At 31.0% G+C, this 17,023-nt stretch overlaps 1 protein-coding gene across 6 annotated transcripts in view; it reads left to right on the forward strand.

Annotated features, from left to right (window-relative positions):
• Positions 1–17,023, forward strand: part of Agtpbp1 (ATP/GTP binding carboxypeptidase 1) — a 196,411-nt gene that overhangs the window by 151,236 nt on the left and 28,152 nt on the right. For all 6 annotated transcript variants that reach the window (XM_078047392.1, XM_078047393.1, XM_078047391.1 and 3 more), the window contains 7 exons: positions 1,161–1,248; positions 4,711–4,855; positions 7,417–7,570; positions 8,629–8,809; positions 10,097–10,226; positions 11,204–11,335; positions 16,670–16,846. In XM_078047392.1, coding sequence (XP_077903518.1) covers positions 1,161–1,248; positions 4,711–4,855; positions 7,417–7,570; positions 8,629–8,809; positions 10,097–10,226; positions 11,204–11,335; positions 16,670–16,846 — 1,007 coding nt within the window. The remainder of the gene's footprint in view (positions 1–1,160; positions 1,249–4,710; positions 4,856–7,416; positions 7,571–8,628; positions 8,810–10,096; positions 10,227–11,203; positions 11,336–16,669; positions 16,847–17,023) is intronic.

Here is a 17,023-nt window from a genome sequence, read left to right on the forward strand (position 1 = left end):
GCAAGAACTTAGTGAGAGCCTATCTCAAAATAAAAACTAAAAAATAGATTGGAGATATGCCAAAAAAAAAAAAAGTACCAGAGATTGAACACAGGGGCACATCTCCAGCCTATTTTTTAATTTTTATTTTGAGATAGGCTCTCACTAAGTTGCTGAGGCTGGCCACAAACTTGTGATCCTCGCTCAGCCTCCCCAAGTTGCTGGGACTACAGGGGTATCACTGTGCCCATCTGTCATCATTTCCTGAGGTCTGTTTCTTTAAATGTAATAAAAGTAGAAAGTAAAATAATATAAATACCTAAGAGGAATTATATTTTGAAATTACACATGATACGATTATTTATATCCAGAAAATCAAGGAGACTACTAAAAAACCTGTTAAAATTAGTGTATGTTTTAGTTAATATAATGTAAGACAAATTTTAGAAAATAAATAGTTCTTTATTGTTGAAATAGAAAAATAAGAGTCAACAAAATATTTATGTATCCAGAAAATGATTATATCCCTAAATTTGAATTTGAGGGAAGTCAAACCAGATCTCAATAAAAATTTTCAGCCTTCCTAAAATTAACATATGAATTTAATCAATACCAGTTAGAAACCTAGCACATCATCTTAGGAAACTAAAATAAGATGATCCTAAAGTTTACGTGGAAAGACATTTATAAGAATATTCAAGAAAAATATACTTAATTCTGTTTTTATTACAGTGTCTGCATTACAGACACATGTTTATATTGTGAAGGGTGGGGGAAACAATATGCCATTTTGTTGGCCTTTTGTTTTTTTAAAGTGGGGAAAAAACTCAAAAAGCCTTAATTAACTTTAGTGTAAATTGGAATGTACAGGGAGATTATACACTATTTCTTTATATATATTTTTAGCTGTTTTACTCATTAAAAGAAATAGGTTTTAAGGAATATGTTATCATTAATTGATAGAAAATTTAGTAGAAAAGATTTAATGGCTTTCATTCAAAAGTTGTAGTTCCATTTTAAACTAAAAAAAAGAGTAATATTAGATTTTTAAAAAAATTTCTTGGATTTTTAAAAATACATATTAAAAACAACATAATTTATTTCAGATTTCCTGTAGTCAGAAGTTCTGAAAATAATTCTCTTTCTCTTTTAAAAATATTTTCTTCCTCTGTCTCTCAAAGGTATGCAACCACTCATGTATTCAGTTCAGGAAGCATTAAATGCCAGACCATGGTGGATTCGTATGGGTACCGACATTTGTTACTATAAGTAAGTATTCTAAGAACAGAATACCAGCTTACAAAAGGATGTTTCTTGGAATTATGATGCTATGCTTTATTAAACTTCATTCAATAAAACTAAAGTTAGAATTTATAAGTAATAATAGTTTTTTTTGGTCCTGTGATTTCAAATACAATTCTTATCTTTTTGCTTCCCATACTAACACACAAATATTTATCTTATTTTAATTTCTAAAATATTTTAACCAGAGTTGTCTTTCGCAATTGACATTGACAGTTAATTTTTTAAAATATTTTTTTAGTTGTCAATGGACCTATTTTTAAAAAAAAATTATTTATATACGGTCCTGAGAATCTAACCCAGTGCCTCACACATGCTAGGCAAGCGCTGTGCCACTGACAGAACTCCAGCCCCGGCGCAGTTCGTCTTTGATGCATAGAGGTGATCTACTTCAGTGAGCTAGAATAAGTGCTAGATATCATTTACTATATCTGTAGAATAATTGGATTATCCTTCATCTCCACTTTTAAATAATCTATTGCTTTCCATTTTACTCTATTTTTTATGTAATGTTTCCAGATAACTTCTACTTTTGAATCCAGCTGGTATCCTGCTTCTCTGCTATTAATCTCAATCTAGAAATTTCTGTATAGTAGATTTTGACTTAGCATTATATTTAAGTAGCATTAATATCCCATCTTTTAAGAATATTTTTAGCTTTGTCTGTTAGATGTTGACAGTTTTTAAAATTAAACTATTTTAATGATTTATGACATGGCTTTGGATAAACCTATATCTTAAATGCTTTTACTTGCTGGGAAAGAAATGTTTCGTGGGCTTCGTCTCAAGAAGGCTCCCCACTCCTACAGTTATTAGCAAAATAAGTAGTACATAAGATTGGAACAGAAATAAAGGTAAAATGTAATTTATTTACATTTGAATACATCTCATATTTGTATATTTCTCATAAAGTTGGAGTTAAGCAGTCATGACTTGGTAGTGTGCTTGGCTATATTTTGGCAGAATGATTTATAGACTGTTAAAGGGTAAAACAGTGTCAGAAAAAATATTTCTTTCATGCTTCTCTACTTTTGCATAATAGAAATCATCAACCATTGAGTGCTTTTTCATATTGCAGAATGAGTGATCATAGCATGACAAGTTGTTCTAGTCTATATAAGGAGTTATGTCAAAGTTGTTTAGTTTAATTTTTGTTTTTTTCTCTTGGCTGCTCCAAGTTAACTGATGATCAGTTTAATTCCACAAGCATTTATTAGCCACTTCATATGTAGCAGACATTGTTTTAGTTGTTTTCATGAAACCTGAGATTCAGATAGTAGAAATTAAAGTGTACTTTTGCATTGTGTCTTAATTTTTTGTGTTAGCTAAGTCCTTTGATGCTTGTCTGTCTTATCTGTAGAATGAAATAAAAGTACCTTCCACTAATATATAAGCTAATATATAAGCTAATGTATGGTGTGCTGGTTTATATAATCATTCTGCTAGAGAGCTGTTATGTGGTGATTTCTAGTTATATGTTAAGCTTTCATGGGAGAAGAGTTGAAAGTCTTTTGCATGTTCCTTAATCCTTAGTATGTTGATATTGGGTATCTGTTCAGGACACAGTGATTAAGTTAATGAAATCTATTTCAGTTTGAAAGTCCCTCCAATATATATGTGCATGAATAACCTAGAGGCCCTGGGTTTTCAGAAGGACTTTTTAGAAATTAAGTTCATAGAATATCTTTAATTGTAAAGTCAGCAATATTTGAAGTCTTTAAAACTCCAAGTTACTTAACAATGTTTTATTATGGAATCTTCAAATATTTATAAAAGCATGGAATTAATGGGATAATGAATGCCCCATGTGTGCATTGTCCAGTTTCAGTAGTTATCAATACATTGTAGGTTTTGTTTTAGTCAATTTTTTTTAAACACAGTACCTTTATTTTATTAATTTTTTAAATATGGTGCTGAGGATCGAACCTAGTGTCTCACACATGCTTGGCAAATGCTTTTCCACTAAGCTCCAACCCCAGCCCCAACAGTGAATTTCAAAAGCAATTTCCAGATATCATATTTTATCCAGAAATAGTTACATATATATCTCTAAAATACAAAGATCTTTTTTTAAAAAAATATTTTTTAATGTTGATAGACCTTTATTTTATTTATTTATATGTTGTGCTAAGAATCGAACCCAGTGACTCACACATGCCAGGCAAGTGCACTACTGCTGAGCCATAGTCCCAGCCCCAAAACAAAGATCTTTTAAGACAGTCAAACCACAATGTCATTTTCACACCTCAGAAAAATTAAGTAAAACACTTAATATGATGAAATATTCCAATGTTCAAACTTCACCAGTTGCCTTATAAATATTATTTTGCAGTTGGCTTGTTTCAATTAGAATTCAACCAAAGATTACATATTACATTTTTTAAGTGTAAAAGAAGTTAAACATGATTTATTTCTGCTACCAAGGAACCAAAGGAATTAACAGTTATCAGAATAAAACACAAAATCATCGAATACCTGCGAAAAGTGGCTTATGTCAGCTGATATCTGCTGATATTTCCCTTGCTAAACACACATCACATATGATTGTTTTCTTCTTACCTGGGATTAAGCCCAGGGGAGCTTAACCACTGAGCTATATTCCCAGTCCTTTTTTATATTTAGAGAAGATTCTCAGTAAGTTATTGAGGTTGGCTTTGAATTTGTGATCCTCCTACCTCAGCTTCCCAATCTGCTGGGATTACAGACATGCACTACTGTCCCTGGCATCACATTTGATTTTTGTTGAAGTATCCTTGTAGTCCTTTTTAGTTTACAGGATTCTCTTTTCTTTTTTGTAAATCTCTAATTCATTTGTTAAAGAAACTGGAGTATTTATTATGCAGAGTTTACCATAGTTGGATTTTACTGAGTACATCTATGGTATTAACAAATACCTCATCAATTTCTTATAAATTGGCAGTTAGACTTATCAGCTTAATCAATTTCAGGTTTGATATTTGGCAAGAATACCTCGTAGGTGGTTGGTGAGTTTCTATTGCATCACGTTAGGAAACAGCATCTTCTTTGATTATTTTTTCTTTTGTAATCTTAAGATTGATTAGTCAGTTCAGATATTGGACCTGTTCCATCCACCACGAAGGTATCCATCAGCCTTTCATTTAATAGTTGCAGTTGGTGATGATCATTGGCAGATTCAGATATGTGTTTGGTTGTTATAGAATGGGGTTCTAAAATTTTACTAATGTATTAGTTTCATTTAACCAGTTAATTGGGAAGTGATAAGTAATGTTGTTGACTAATAACATTTTGCTGCTTTGTTAGTACTAAGTCTACATAGAATATTTAAATTAAACTTTTTATAGACTGGGGTTTTTCTTTTTTCCCTGAAGTTCTATTTAATAAATTAGAAAGGAAAATCAGAACTTTTATGTGGATGAAATAAACCTGTTTTATGCTTTTTAATGGCAGAAATCATTTCTCAAGAAGTTCAGTTGCTGCAGGTGGACAAAAGGGAAAATCCTACTATACAATTACATTCACTGTCAATTTTCCACATAAAGATGATGTTTGCTACTTTGCTTATCACTATCCATATACGTATTCAACTTTACAGGTGAGAATTCAAAATTGTTATTCTGACTATTATTGCATATATAAGTTATGTATCAGATAATTGAAGAAAAGTTGCTTTTAATGAAATACCTTAACAAAGTTTAGTGTTGAAGGTGTTAGAATTTATTGAAAATGTTAAAGAAGGATAATATAAATGTGATCCGATCTTACTGAAAAACATATGAGGAAAGTTTAATAAATTTTTTGCTTCCTATCATTTGTATATTTCTATAGTTCTATATGCTAAGATTCCCAATTTACAAATTTACAAAACATATGAGGAAAGTTTAATAAATTTTTTGCTTCCTATCATTTGTATATTTCTATAGTTCTATAGTTCTATAAGCTAAGATTCCCAATTTACAAATTTTAACTAGGTGAGATTTCCACTTTATTTAACCAGAACATTGAATCTCCTAGAAAACAGAATAGTAGAAAAATGTGGACACAATTTGAATTTTTCTGTAGCAAAAGATTTCATTTTGGAATCCTAGATCCAGACTCCTTAGAATATGGGGTATAAGCATTGTTTTGTGGGACTTTTAATTCAAATAATTAAATGACCAACTATAGTAGAGTTATTCTCAGAACAGAATATTAGCCTTAATGGTCAAGGATTGTGATAGTGTGATCATTTTACCAAAAAAGAAATTGGAGCAATAGGATTAGGAACAAACTTCCAAGTTATTAGCAGAAAGTGAAAAATGTGGTCTATAGAAGAGGTGTCAGACTGAGAATACAAAATGAGCCTCACAGTATATTCATAAAGGTTACAACCTACAACAAAGGTATAATGTTCAGGAATCTGTGCTGAATAATATAGTATCAGAACATATACTTCATGGCCTAGTTGTATTTTTGGGTAATTCATCCTAGGAAAACAATTATGAATGTATTTTTAAAAATGTATCTTTGGGACATTTTTATTTACCTGGTTATATATTTTTTATTTTTTTATTAATCTTGCCTTTTTAATGTACTCTGAATTCTTATTTTGTTTAATCCTACTACCATGATCTTTCCAGACATTATTATTGTTCTTCACCTGGACTTCTGCCAGCTTCTTCCTACTAGTGGTTCTAGGATTCACTTTTACCTTCTTTTTTCTTCCTTGGTCTCTTCCACACTGTGGCCAGAGGGCTGGCTCTTTTATGGCAAATCTCATTTTATAATCCTGTATTTAAAACTCCAGCCCTGTGTGAGTCTAAAGTTCTTACATGATTTCATTTATTTTTCACTTGTTTGCCATTTCCACATACTGTTTGAATTGTTGTTTAATAATTATTTTAAAATAGGCTTTAAAATATATTCTCACTTAAGTTATTAGCCATGGAATTGCAATTTTAATGTGCTAGACATTTTTTTCTAATTCACAGTAAAATACATACTTATTAAACTTTTAAAAAGGGTATCTGTGTATCACTACCTGTATACACAGGTAGTGTGTATACCATGCTTTGGGAAAGGTCTTCCAGCCCTTCATTCTGTTATCAGCTTCTCTATTTCTCAATCTTGTTCCTCTGTTCTAACTATAATGAATCTTTTGGAGTTCTTTGAAGTATTCTTATTCTGCCTTATCTTATGGTATTCCTATTTATTTTCCTTTTGCCTGCATTCTTCGTTTCTGACCCCTTCAATCATCCTTTGGATCTCATTTTAAGTGTAACCTTCTCTAAAAGACCTTTCCTCACTGCCCAGAGTAGGCTAGGCTTCCTCTCCTTATTATAGGCTCTCATAGTAATAGAATCCAGTTATTCATTATTGTATCCCCAATGTGTCCCACATACTTTTTGGCAAACAGTGACTGCTTGAATCAGTAGTGATTATGCAAATGCACATAGGCAAGATGTGAGAACTAAGTATCTAAAATAAGGGATTGGACAATATATTTTTCTGAGGTGATACAATATTCATAATTACAAACCTGTGTATACGTATAAATGATTTAGTGGCAAAATCAAATTGCAAAAAGTCATATGTACTTATGTTTTTGGTTATATATTCTGCATTTACTAGTAGTAATCTGGGTGACAGAGTTGTGGGTGTTCTAAACATTTTCTGTGGTACTCTGTTTCTTGCAGACATTTTGTAATGAGTCTGTATTAATCTTGAAATCAGGAAAATGTTTAAAAAAGTGTGCTACATGATTTATATTCTCTACCTTTAAGATTGCTATAATAGGTCTGCAGTCACTTATAATTCTAAAATTCAGAAAGTTTTGAAAGCCAAAGACTTTTCATAATTCAGATTGCCAAAGCCTGATCTGAACTTTTTGTGAGCTTATTTAGACTACTGATTCTACTTAAGATCTTTTCATAGGTTTTGCTACAGAAATAATAATGTTTCTAAAAGCTGATGCCCCTGACCTAACTCTGCTAGTATACCCTCTGTACTGCCTTTCTTGAATTCCTCAAATACTAATGTTGAACTACATCTGGCCTTGAGGGTTTTGGATAAGAATTGGATTTGCTTCTATTTATATGGCAATCTGGATGTATTATTTCTACACATCATAGGAAGTTTTAAAATGATTATATACTTTGCTTTTAAATTTTTATCAAGATGCATCTTCAAAAATTGGAATCAGCACACAATCCTCAGCAAATCTATTTTCGAAAAGATGTGTTATGTGAAACCTTGTCTGGAAACAGCTGTCCCTTGGTGACTATAACGGCAATGCCAGAGTCTAATTATTATGAACATATCTGTCAATTCAGTAAGTCTCTCTTCTTCACTTAAATTATTACTTATTCTCACATATTTTTTGTTGTACATATTTTTTATGTACAACAATAATAATACAAAGAACAGGCATCAGAATACTTGAATTCTAATCTGTTCTTGCTACTGCTTACCCATTTGCCTACCTCTGTGCCTTAGTTTCCTTGTCTTAAAAGTGAGGGAGCTGCCTGAGACAATCTCCAAGGTTCCTTTTGAAGCTAATATTTTTTAGTTCTTATCCTTAGAAATCAAACTCAAGATAAAATACAGTAATTTTAAGAGTTCAGGTAGAAATGTGATCAATTTAAATTAAATTGAAAAATTGATAACTAATTTTATTTATTAATAAAATAATAAACAGCCAGAAACTTATTAAGGTTTTGTTAGCTGGGACTGTACTGGCACTATTTTTCTTTGCCATTTTTATTTTTAAAAATGCCTCACAAATTTAGATGTGGTAGGAAAAATAAGTTCTTCTAATTTTGATAAGAAGATTAAAGTATTTTCAGGAAAGAGTTTTTTACATATGAAATTATGAATAATGAACTGAGTGATTATTTTTAGACATATATTAAAATATATAGTGAAAAAAATTTATTTTGGTAAATCTGAGCAGATTTTTTCCCCTGTGCTTATGATAATGGGGATATGATTATATTTTCCTTCTATACCCCATGATATTTGAAAAATAATTTCATATTTTAAATTTTCTCAATTACTTATTCTTTGCAAAATCAAAATCAAATTTACATTAAAGAACTAATTTTTATATGTTAGGTTAATCATTAGGAAGTAAATAAGTTGTTCAAATACTATTTATTGTTTTATGTTTATATTACAAGCTCCTTCAAGACATGGTTTATATATTTTTTTATTTGTTTTCTCTATAGGGCCTAGTGCAGTGCTTACATATGCTACATACAGAGTGAATTCTACCATGAATTTATATTAGAATTCACAGTTCAGAGAGACATTGTTGAAGTCCAAAAGTGAAATGTAATACACTCTTTTTGTACCTGTTCATTGTAATTTGAGATTTTATGTGTACTTTAGGAAATCGTCCTTATGTTTTCTTATCTGCTCGGGTACATCCTGGAGAAACTAATGCAAGTTGGGTTATGAAAGGAACATTGGAATATCTCATGAGTAATAACCCTACTGCTCAGAGCTTGCGAGAATCCTATATTTTTAAAATTGTTCCTATGCTAAATCCAGATGGTGTCATCAATGGAAAGTAAGTTAAGCAATAGTTACAGATTTTTTTTATAAATTATTATAGATGTCCTTTATAATTGTGTCCAGGTTAATTCAGAAGACATATCTAGTGATTTTTCTAGAACAAAGAAATTTTTGGTGGGGAATTTATCTAAGATAAATCTTCTAAGTGAAAATATATTTTATATGCTAGCAGTAGTATGATATTTTAAGAATTCTATATCCAAGAGAATATGATGTCATAAAATCTCTGTCTTTGCTTGAATTGTTTTAGAAAAATCACAGTGTTAGGGTAGGCAAAGATTTTTAACACATACTTCTCATTCTCTTTTTATTTGTTAATAGTATGATTTTAGGTTGTTCCAAGATTACGAATCTTTTGGGGTCTCTTTCCATGATATGGAATGTGAGCCTGTTTGCTTTTTCTGATAGAAGGAGGTATAGTTTCTGATAGAAGGAATTCTTTAGACTGACATTATTAGAAAATAATTACTTTTTAATTGAAGGTAGTTTATAGACAGTTCATTAAATTTATTCTGGCAATTTGACAAGGTTTTTGTAGTGCTTTTAAAAGGTGGAGTCTAGTCCAACAGTCATGAACATTTCCAAAGATGTGGATAACATATCTTATGTATTGAGTAAGTACAAGTGGCAAGGGTATTTTTTATATTTTAGGAAGTTATTGAACTTTTTTAAAATAAAATTTCTTTTTTAGTTAATAGTTATGGAACTAAAATAACTCAAAAACATATTGGCCAGCTAGAATTCTATGTACCTTTCTTTTATCACTTTCTGATTTTTTTGCTTTAGTTTTTGTTTAATGGCTTCAATACTTAGTATTTATGAATAAGTGACAGTGTATTTACATTGTTACAAGAATATTACTTCTTATTTACTTGTCTTTCTCAGGAGAGCCTAAATAGCAGAGAATAATGAATGCAGTCAAGATATAGAATGTTAGTATAGCCTGTGGTTATTTTGTAGTCAGAATGGAAAATGACCATTAATAAATTTTATAAAGTGTGGAATAAAGCACCAGAATTGAGAATTATTTTTTCTATAGCTTGCATGTTTTGAGTATAAATTAAAAAGCCTATCATAGTTAAATATATGTGACCCAAGTTCTTGCATATGACAAGTGCTCAATAAATGTTTACTTTTAATGTAAACTGAATGTAATATGTTTTCAGTCAAGCCTACCATCTATATCTACTCAAAACACTAGAATAAAGGCATAAAATTAAATTAGAAATGTACATAAGGGTTATTGGGTATCAGTTTTTTATATCTTTGTGTTTACATATAGTCACCGCTGTTCTTTAAGTGGAGAGGATTTGAATAGACAGTGGCAAAGTCCAAATCCAGATTTACATCCTACAATTTACCATGCTAAGGGTCTGCTACAATACCTGGCAGCAGTGAAACGTTTACCACTGGTAAGTGGCAATGCTTGTTTTTACTTTGTATAGTCAAAAAATGTTTTTATTGATTAATGACTTAACATTATAAAATAATGCAGATTATTTTCTGGTTATTTTTTATTTTATTATTGTGTAATAATTTTGGTATCAAATAGTGTACTGAATTCATTTTCTTATTTTATCAAGTTGATTATTTATAATTTCTATAGGCCTTTTACTGTTTTTTTAATGTATATTGGTAACTCTTGGTTTTAAGTTTTAAATATTGAACTTCATTGTTTAAACAATAATAAAGTGACCAATTATGTCTTTCAAATTTCAAACTAGTGGAAGCTAATATTGAGTTCTTTGATCATCTCTGAAATGCTGGAGTGTACATGTGGGAAATGTGGCAGGCATGGTGTGAGACCATTCTGGGCTTCATATACATGTTCCTTCTGTTTTTACCAGTTTTTGATTTTTGTTTTATTAGTGTTAAAATTATTTAATCTTCCTTTGGGAAATACAGAAAAACTTTGTTGAGGGATATAATTAACATATGAATCTTATCACTTATTTTGCATTTTAAAAATAATTCTCTTAAAAATTAAATTGACACCTTTTAAAGTAATCTTTTTCATGAGAGCATTGTCATATTTTAGCAAATCTTTAAGACCATGGTGAATGTAGATATAGATTTGAACTATAATTGAATTTGTTACTTCTTAAATGGTGAGTGGTAGATTCAGAAGAAAAGAACTTCTGACTTGGTGTGAAATCTTCAAGTGATTGGGCAGTGTTGGAGTTAAGCAAAGGTCCTTTCTAGAACTAGATGTTCTTTTTTATTAAATGGTGGTTCTGTTAAAATAGACCAAGAAATATGGAGATGTCCCTTAGCTTGATATTAACTAACTTTACTTGAAGATATGTGGATTTGAAGATTAAAGAATTAAATAATAAATAATTAAAAGATTAAAGATTAAGTAATTTTAAAAATCTGTTATCTTTTCAAGGTTTATTGTGATTATCATGGCCATTCTCGAAAGAAGAATGTATTTATGTATGGATGCAGCATCAAAGAGACAGTATGGCATACCAATGATAATGCCTCTTCATGTGATGTTGTAGAAGATATGGGATACAGGGTAATTACAGATGATTAATGAATTTTTGAGTTTTAAACATGTAAACTACAGAAAATAATTTTACGTATGAACTGCTCAGATTCAATAAATATTGACATCATACTGTTTTTGTTTCAGATTCTTCATTTTAAAAGTTTTTATTTTCACACATAGATTTTTCATCTATTTGGAATTTTTTAATATGAGATACAGGGACCTAATCTTTTTGCCCAGGGATACCAGTTATCTCAGTACCATTTACTAGATAGTACATCCTTCCCCTGTGAATTTGATGAAGCCATCTATTATATATCTTGTTTTTACATGTGTGGGTGTGTTGTGAGGCTCTCACCTACTATAGTCATTCTTGTTTCTTTCTCTTTGTATGCCACATTTTAATTATGGTAAACTTATAATTAATATTGATATCTGATAGGACAAAGTCTCTTATTTAAAAGTGTCTTTGGCTCTTTTGTCTATTTTTCTTCCTTAATGAATTCTACGATCAGTTTGTGAACAAACTTTGATGAGATTTGGGTCAGCATTTTCCTGAATCTAAATTAGGCAGGAGAGAATTATTATTATGATAATGTACAGCATTGCTATCTATGACATTGCCTATCTTTTTCTTTCTTTTATATTTTTAAATAAATATGTAAAATTCCTCCACATAAGAGTGATATTTCTGTTAGATTTTTTTCCAAATACTTAAATACATTTTGTTGCAGCTGGGAATGAGATTTTTATTTTTCTCTTGCATTTCTCCTAGTTCCCAATTGACAATTCATGTGCATAGGAAAGCTATAAATCTTTTATAAATCTTCTATAAAAAGATTACATATCAGAATGACATTGAGTTTCTTAATAGCAACATTAGAAGCAAAATCTCTGTGGAGCAAAACTTTCAGTTCTCAGCTAGATTTCCAACCTATAAATTTTATAATATAACCTGTCAATAAATGTAAAAGTAAAAAAGTATTCTCAGATATTGAAAAGTCTCAGAAATTTGCCTTACAAATAATTTTTCTCTAAAAGACACTATAAGATATTCTTGCCAGAATCAAGGAGTATTCTGAGAAAGAAGGTGGTTAAATTCAAGAGAAAGACAAGGCCCAGAATAAAGGTGTTTTGGGAGCCTCAGTATATATCTGAAATGCCCGATGTGCCTAGCATTCAACAACTGCCACTGCTGCACTATCTTCACAGAGTTTAGAGCCTAAATAGGTTAAGCCACATTAAGTGATTAGATTAACAGAGTTTAAGGATATAAAGGAGAAATAAGGAATATGTAATGCAGACCCAGATAAACCATGGGTGAAAGTGAGAGGCCACGAGGGGAGAAAGCTAGACCAAAGAGCACATACAGTGTTTCCATGTGTGGGTCTCTTGGAACATCAGCACCGTCTTCCCACTTCTTGCTTATTATCATACTTGCTTATTTGTCATACACCTCTCATAGGAATTATTACTTAGTCCCCTAAAATGAAATTAGACCTTACATGCACAAGATTATATTTCCTTTATAACCCTAAAGAACTGTAATTTGGTCTGGCACAGGCCACCATATGCCAGGCCTGCACCACACACACCTGCCATCCAGTCTGAGGCAGGAGGATCTGCAAGCTTGAAGCTAGCCTCAGCTACTTTGCCAGTCCCTAAGCAACTTTGCAAGACCATGTCTCAAATTTTTTAAAAATGAAAAGGTCTGGGGGGGTGTCCAAAAAAATTGTAATTTAAAATTTGGTATGATATTATTTGGTTAGTGTGTTTCTCTTTATGCAACATGATAAGCTTCATATGCCTGGCAGTTCTGTCTGATTTGTTCACTTTTGGGAACACAGTAACTATGTAGCACAAATCTTTATTCATCTCAACCATTCAGTATATTTGTTTGATGAGTTGGTGGATGACAGGCAGACATGACCTGGGGAGATAAATACAAGTTATCTTTGGTCTTGTTTTTTTAAAATTTTTTATTAATTCTTTTCTCCAGTTTTCTTTGTTTGGTTAAATATCTGGAATTTTTTATGAAAGGAGACATAAAATGCTGCTGCAGGTTAGGTAAAATACATAAATCAGTTTTTCCCTTAAGTAATTTGTCAAGATGTTACCTGGCATTTCAGACACTACCACTCCAAATAGTTTTATGACCAAATATGTCTGGTGTTCACATTTGACACAGTTTATATTATTGTTTCTTATCTTCAAGACTCCTAAGATGCTTTACATGTTAGTGAGCATCTTACATTTGCAAGGTTGTTGAGGGGAGTGTGAGTGTGAGTGTGTGTGTGTGTGTGTGTGTGTGTGTGTGTGTGTGTGTGTGTGTGGTACGTAGGAGAGAAAAAGTAGAATATTTCACACAATTCCATCATCATGTGTGTTATTTCTACTTGATGCTGTAACAAAATAAACCAGAAGTGTGGGCTTAAAACAGATTTACTTACAGTTCTGTAGTTCTGATGCAGGTCTTTACTGGATTAAAATCAATGTGTCAGCAGGACTGCATTGGTTCTTGGAATCTATAGGGTAGAATCATAACTACCCCCCAGGCAAACAGCTCCCTGTGTTCCTAGTGTCATCATCTAGAAGGAATCAATTCAATGATCTCTTGCTTCCATTGTCACATCATCTTTTCTCCCTCCTCCTGCCTTCCTCTTTTCCCTAAGGAGGGCCCTTGTGATGACCTTGGGTCCACTGAGATTATCTATAATGTCTCACCTCAAAATCTTTAACTTCATCACATCTGTACAGACCTTTTGCCATGTAAAGTAACATATTTTCAGGTTCTAAAGATTGAGATGTGGACATTTTTGATGGGCCATTAATTATTCTGACTACCGTACTATGGAACTCTTTTTTTGCTGATATTTTCATGGATTAATGCACATAAAAACTATCTTTGTTTTTGATGATAAATTATTGCACTTCCTTGTCCTTTTAGTACAGTATGTAAATATTTTAGAGAAATATTTTCGGGAAAAATTCCAAAAATTATGACATATAAATAGAGGACACTTGACAAAATAACTGATCACTACTTTACGAAAGTATCAAGATCATGAAGGATACAGAAAGATTAAGGAATAATCTCAGGTTCAGGAGAAATAATGGCTAAATGCAATGTGAAATTATGGATAGGATCCTGTAACACTAGGCATTAGAAAAACTGAAGAAATTGAATAAGACCTATCATTTAGGTAACAGTATTGAATCAACTTTAATTTTTTGTTCTGATATTCTACTATAGTTAATACATTAACATTAAGGATTGTAAAGGAAATATAATTTTTTTTTGTAATGTTTTTTGCAACTTTTAAGTTTAAAATTAGTCCAAAATAAAAAGTTTAAAAAACAAAATTTTATTATTGTACTATGGTATTCACCTTATTGGAAGAAAATATGTAATTAGCTTTAATAAAGTAATATTGGCTTTCAAAGAACTTTCTGATATTTTTAAATATTATAGATAATTTTAGACCATTAATCCTGAATGAGATGACTTAGGAAGAACCTTTACTTTTTTTGGTTGACTGAATGTATCCAATACTTAATAGGAATTAGGTAAATATTTGTTGAATTAATTATATGTACAAACATTAACAACTTTATTGCCTTATTTGAACTGTACTTATAGTAGCTTTTAGTGTAGTGTCATGAGTTTTTTTTTTCTCATGTAGGTAGAGATTATCATTGTAATTGTACAATTGAGTCAACTAAGGCTTCTAGTTCAGTTGACATCTTGAGGCCTTGGTGAAAAAGTTGTTTGCCTTCGGTTGGAAGTGAGATACCCTGCTTCAAGTCCTCTGTTTTTTGTTTCATCACAGTCTCTCCTATCATAATGATGCCTACACCCCATCTATTTTCAAAAAACATTAGAGTGACATACCACTGTGCTTTGAAGAACTTGAAAGCTCATTTTCTTTTTGGTGCTCTCTCCCTTCTTCCCCCTCCCCAAATAAAGTGATTAGAATGTTGTAAAAATGGGAACACTTCATACACACACACACACACACACACACACAAATAAAGTAGCTAGTGAAAGTTATCATCTTTCATTTTCTTAACACTAGTCCCTTTTTCCATGTGTGTTATAGAACTTGCCTCTAAACACATTCCTCCATGAAATTATGTACATACAGTATAGGGAGTCTTTGTTCTTTTATGCAGCATATAACAACTTGCTTTTTCATAAGATAATGCTTGTTTACTGTCTTTCCTGGTCATCTTATCAGGATCTATCTGTTAAAAATTACACAATATTTTCATTGTGCATTTTTGTTTTTATTGTACTGGCACACCCAGTTGTATTTGTTCAGTAGTCTCCTGTTGGTCATTTGACTAGTACTGCCAAATTTTCCTTCATCAGGATTATATAAATTAGCAATCCAAAATACTATGAGTGATAGTGTTTTTTCTTCACATCCTTACTGTATTGTACCATCTTTATATAAGTACATTTACAAAAGAAGTTGAGTATCATGTTTGACTCTCTTTTTAAAAAAGAGAGCATTCTTGGGTTTTGCATTTGTGATCTAATTATTATTGTTTTTAAAATAAGAATTCTTTATGTATTAGAGATTTATTTTCTAATTCATTATGATGTTTGGTAATTTAAAATTTTAATCATATTTGTCGATTTTTTAATGAAGCATGACTTCAGATTGTTTTTCCTCAGTTGAGTATCCATTTGTGTCAATATTTAATAGATGATCACTAGTAATAATTTTTTAATACTTTTACTTTTAATTCTGAACTAGAATTACACTAGAGCTTTATCTGTTCCAACATTAGTATCACAATTTATCTTACTTTACATATGCAATCTAGATTGATATATGTTGGATTGTTCCTCCATTATAGCCTTTTAAAATATTTTTTGAAAATTTCCCAAGGTATACTTCCATATTTACACTTTCAGTTAACCTGAGAACAATTTTAGGTCATAAAATATTTTGGAGTATTTTGATTGTGATTATCTTGTATTTATTGATTTACTTTAGGGATGATTGATATTTGCAGTGTTAAATCTGTCTTTCATGGCTAAATATTCTTCACATTTTAAAAATGTTTTCATTATATTTTTAATCATGGTTTTCTTAAATGATTATATTCTGTTTACTGGTTGCTGTTCTAAGTGTGATCATTTCTTCCATATGTTTGCTAACTGGCTACTATTTGATTAGAGCAGCAGGAAATTCTAAATTAGTAAGAGAACTGTGTTGGATGTTGCTATAGCAAGAAGATCCACATGGTCCTGATGTTATCACTGTGGTTTCATCAAACTTTTTTAAAAAGAAAAATGTAAAATTAAAGTAACCTTTTGATTTATTTTATTATTATTTTTATTTTTTACAGACTTTGCCTAAGATACTGAGCCATATTGCCCCAGCATTTTGTATGAGCAGCTGTAGCTTTGTAGTGGAAAAATCTAAAGAATCCACAGCACGTGTTGTGGTTTGGCGGGAAATAGGAGTACAGAGAAGCTACACCATGGAAAGTACTTTATGTGGCTGTGATCAGGGAAAATATAAGGTAAAATGTTTTATTTGGACTCTTAGCCATAAAAAAAAATTGAAGACTCTCTTTTATATATACTCTCATGGTTTTCAAGTACAGTGCATTTGTCTTATGGTGTTATATGTAATTTGTGATAATGGAATTGAATCACATGCAACCTCAACAGGTGTTTTCTGTTTTTGGGGTTTTTTT

Source organism: Ictidomys tridecemlineatus, chromosome 4, assembly GCF_052094955.1.
Source record: "Ictidomys tridecemlineatus isolate mIctTri1 chromosome 4, mIctTri1.hap1, whole genome shotgun sequence".
Taxonomy (NCBI): Eukaryota; Metazoa; Chordata; class Mammalia; order Rodentia; family Sciuridae; genus Ictidomys; species Ictidomys tridecemlineatus.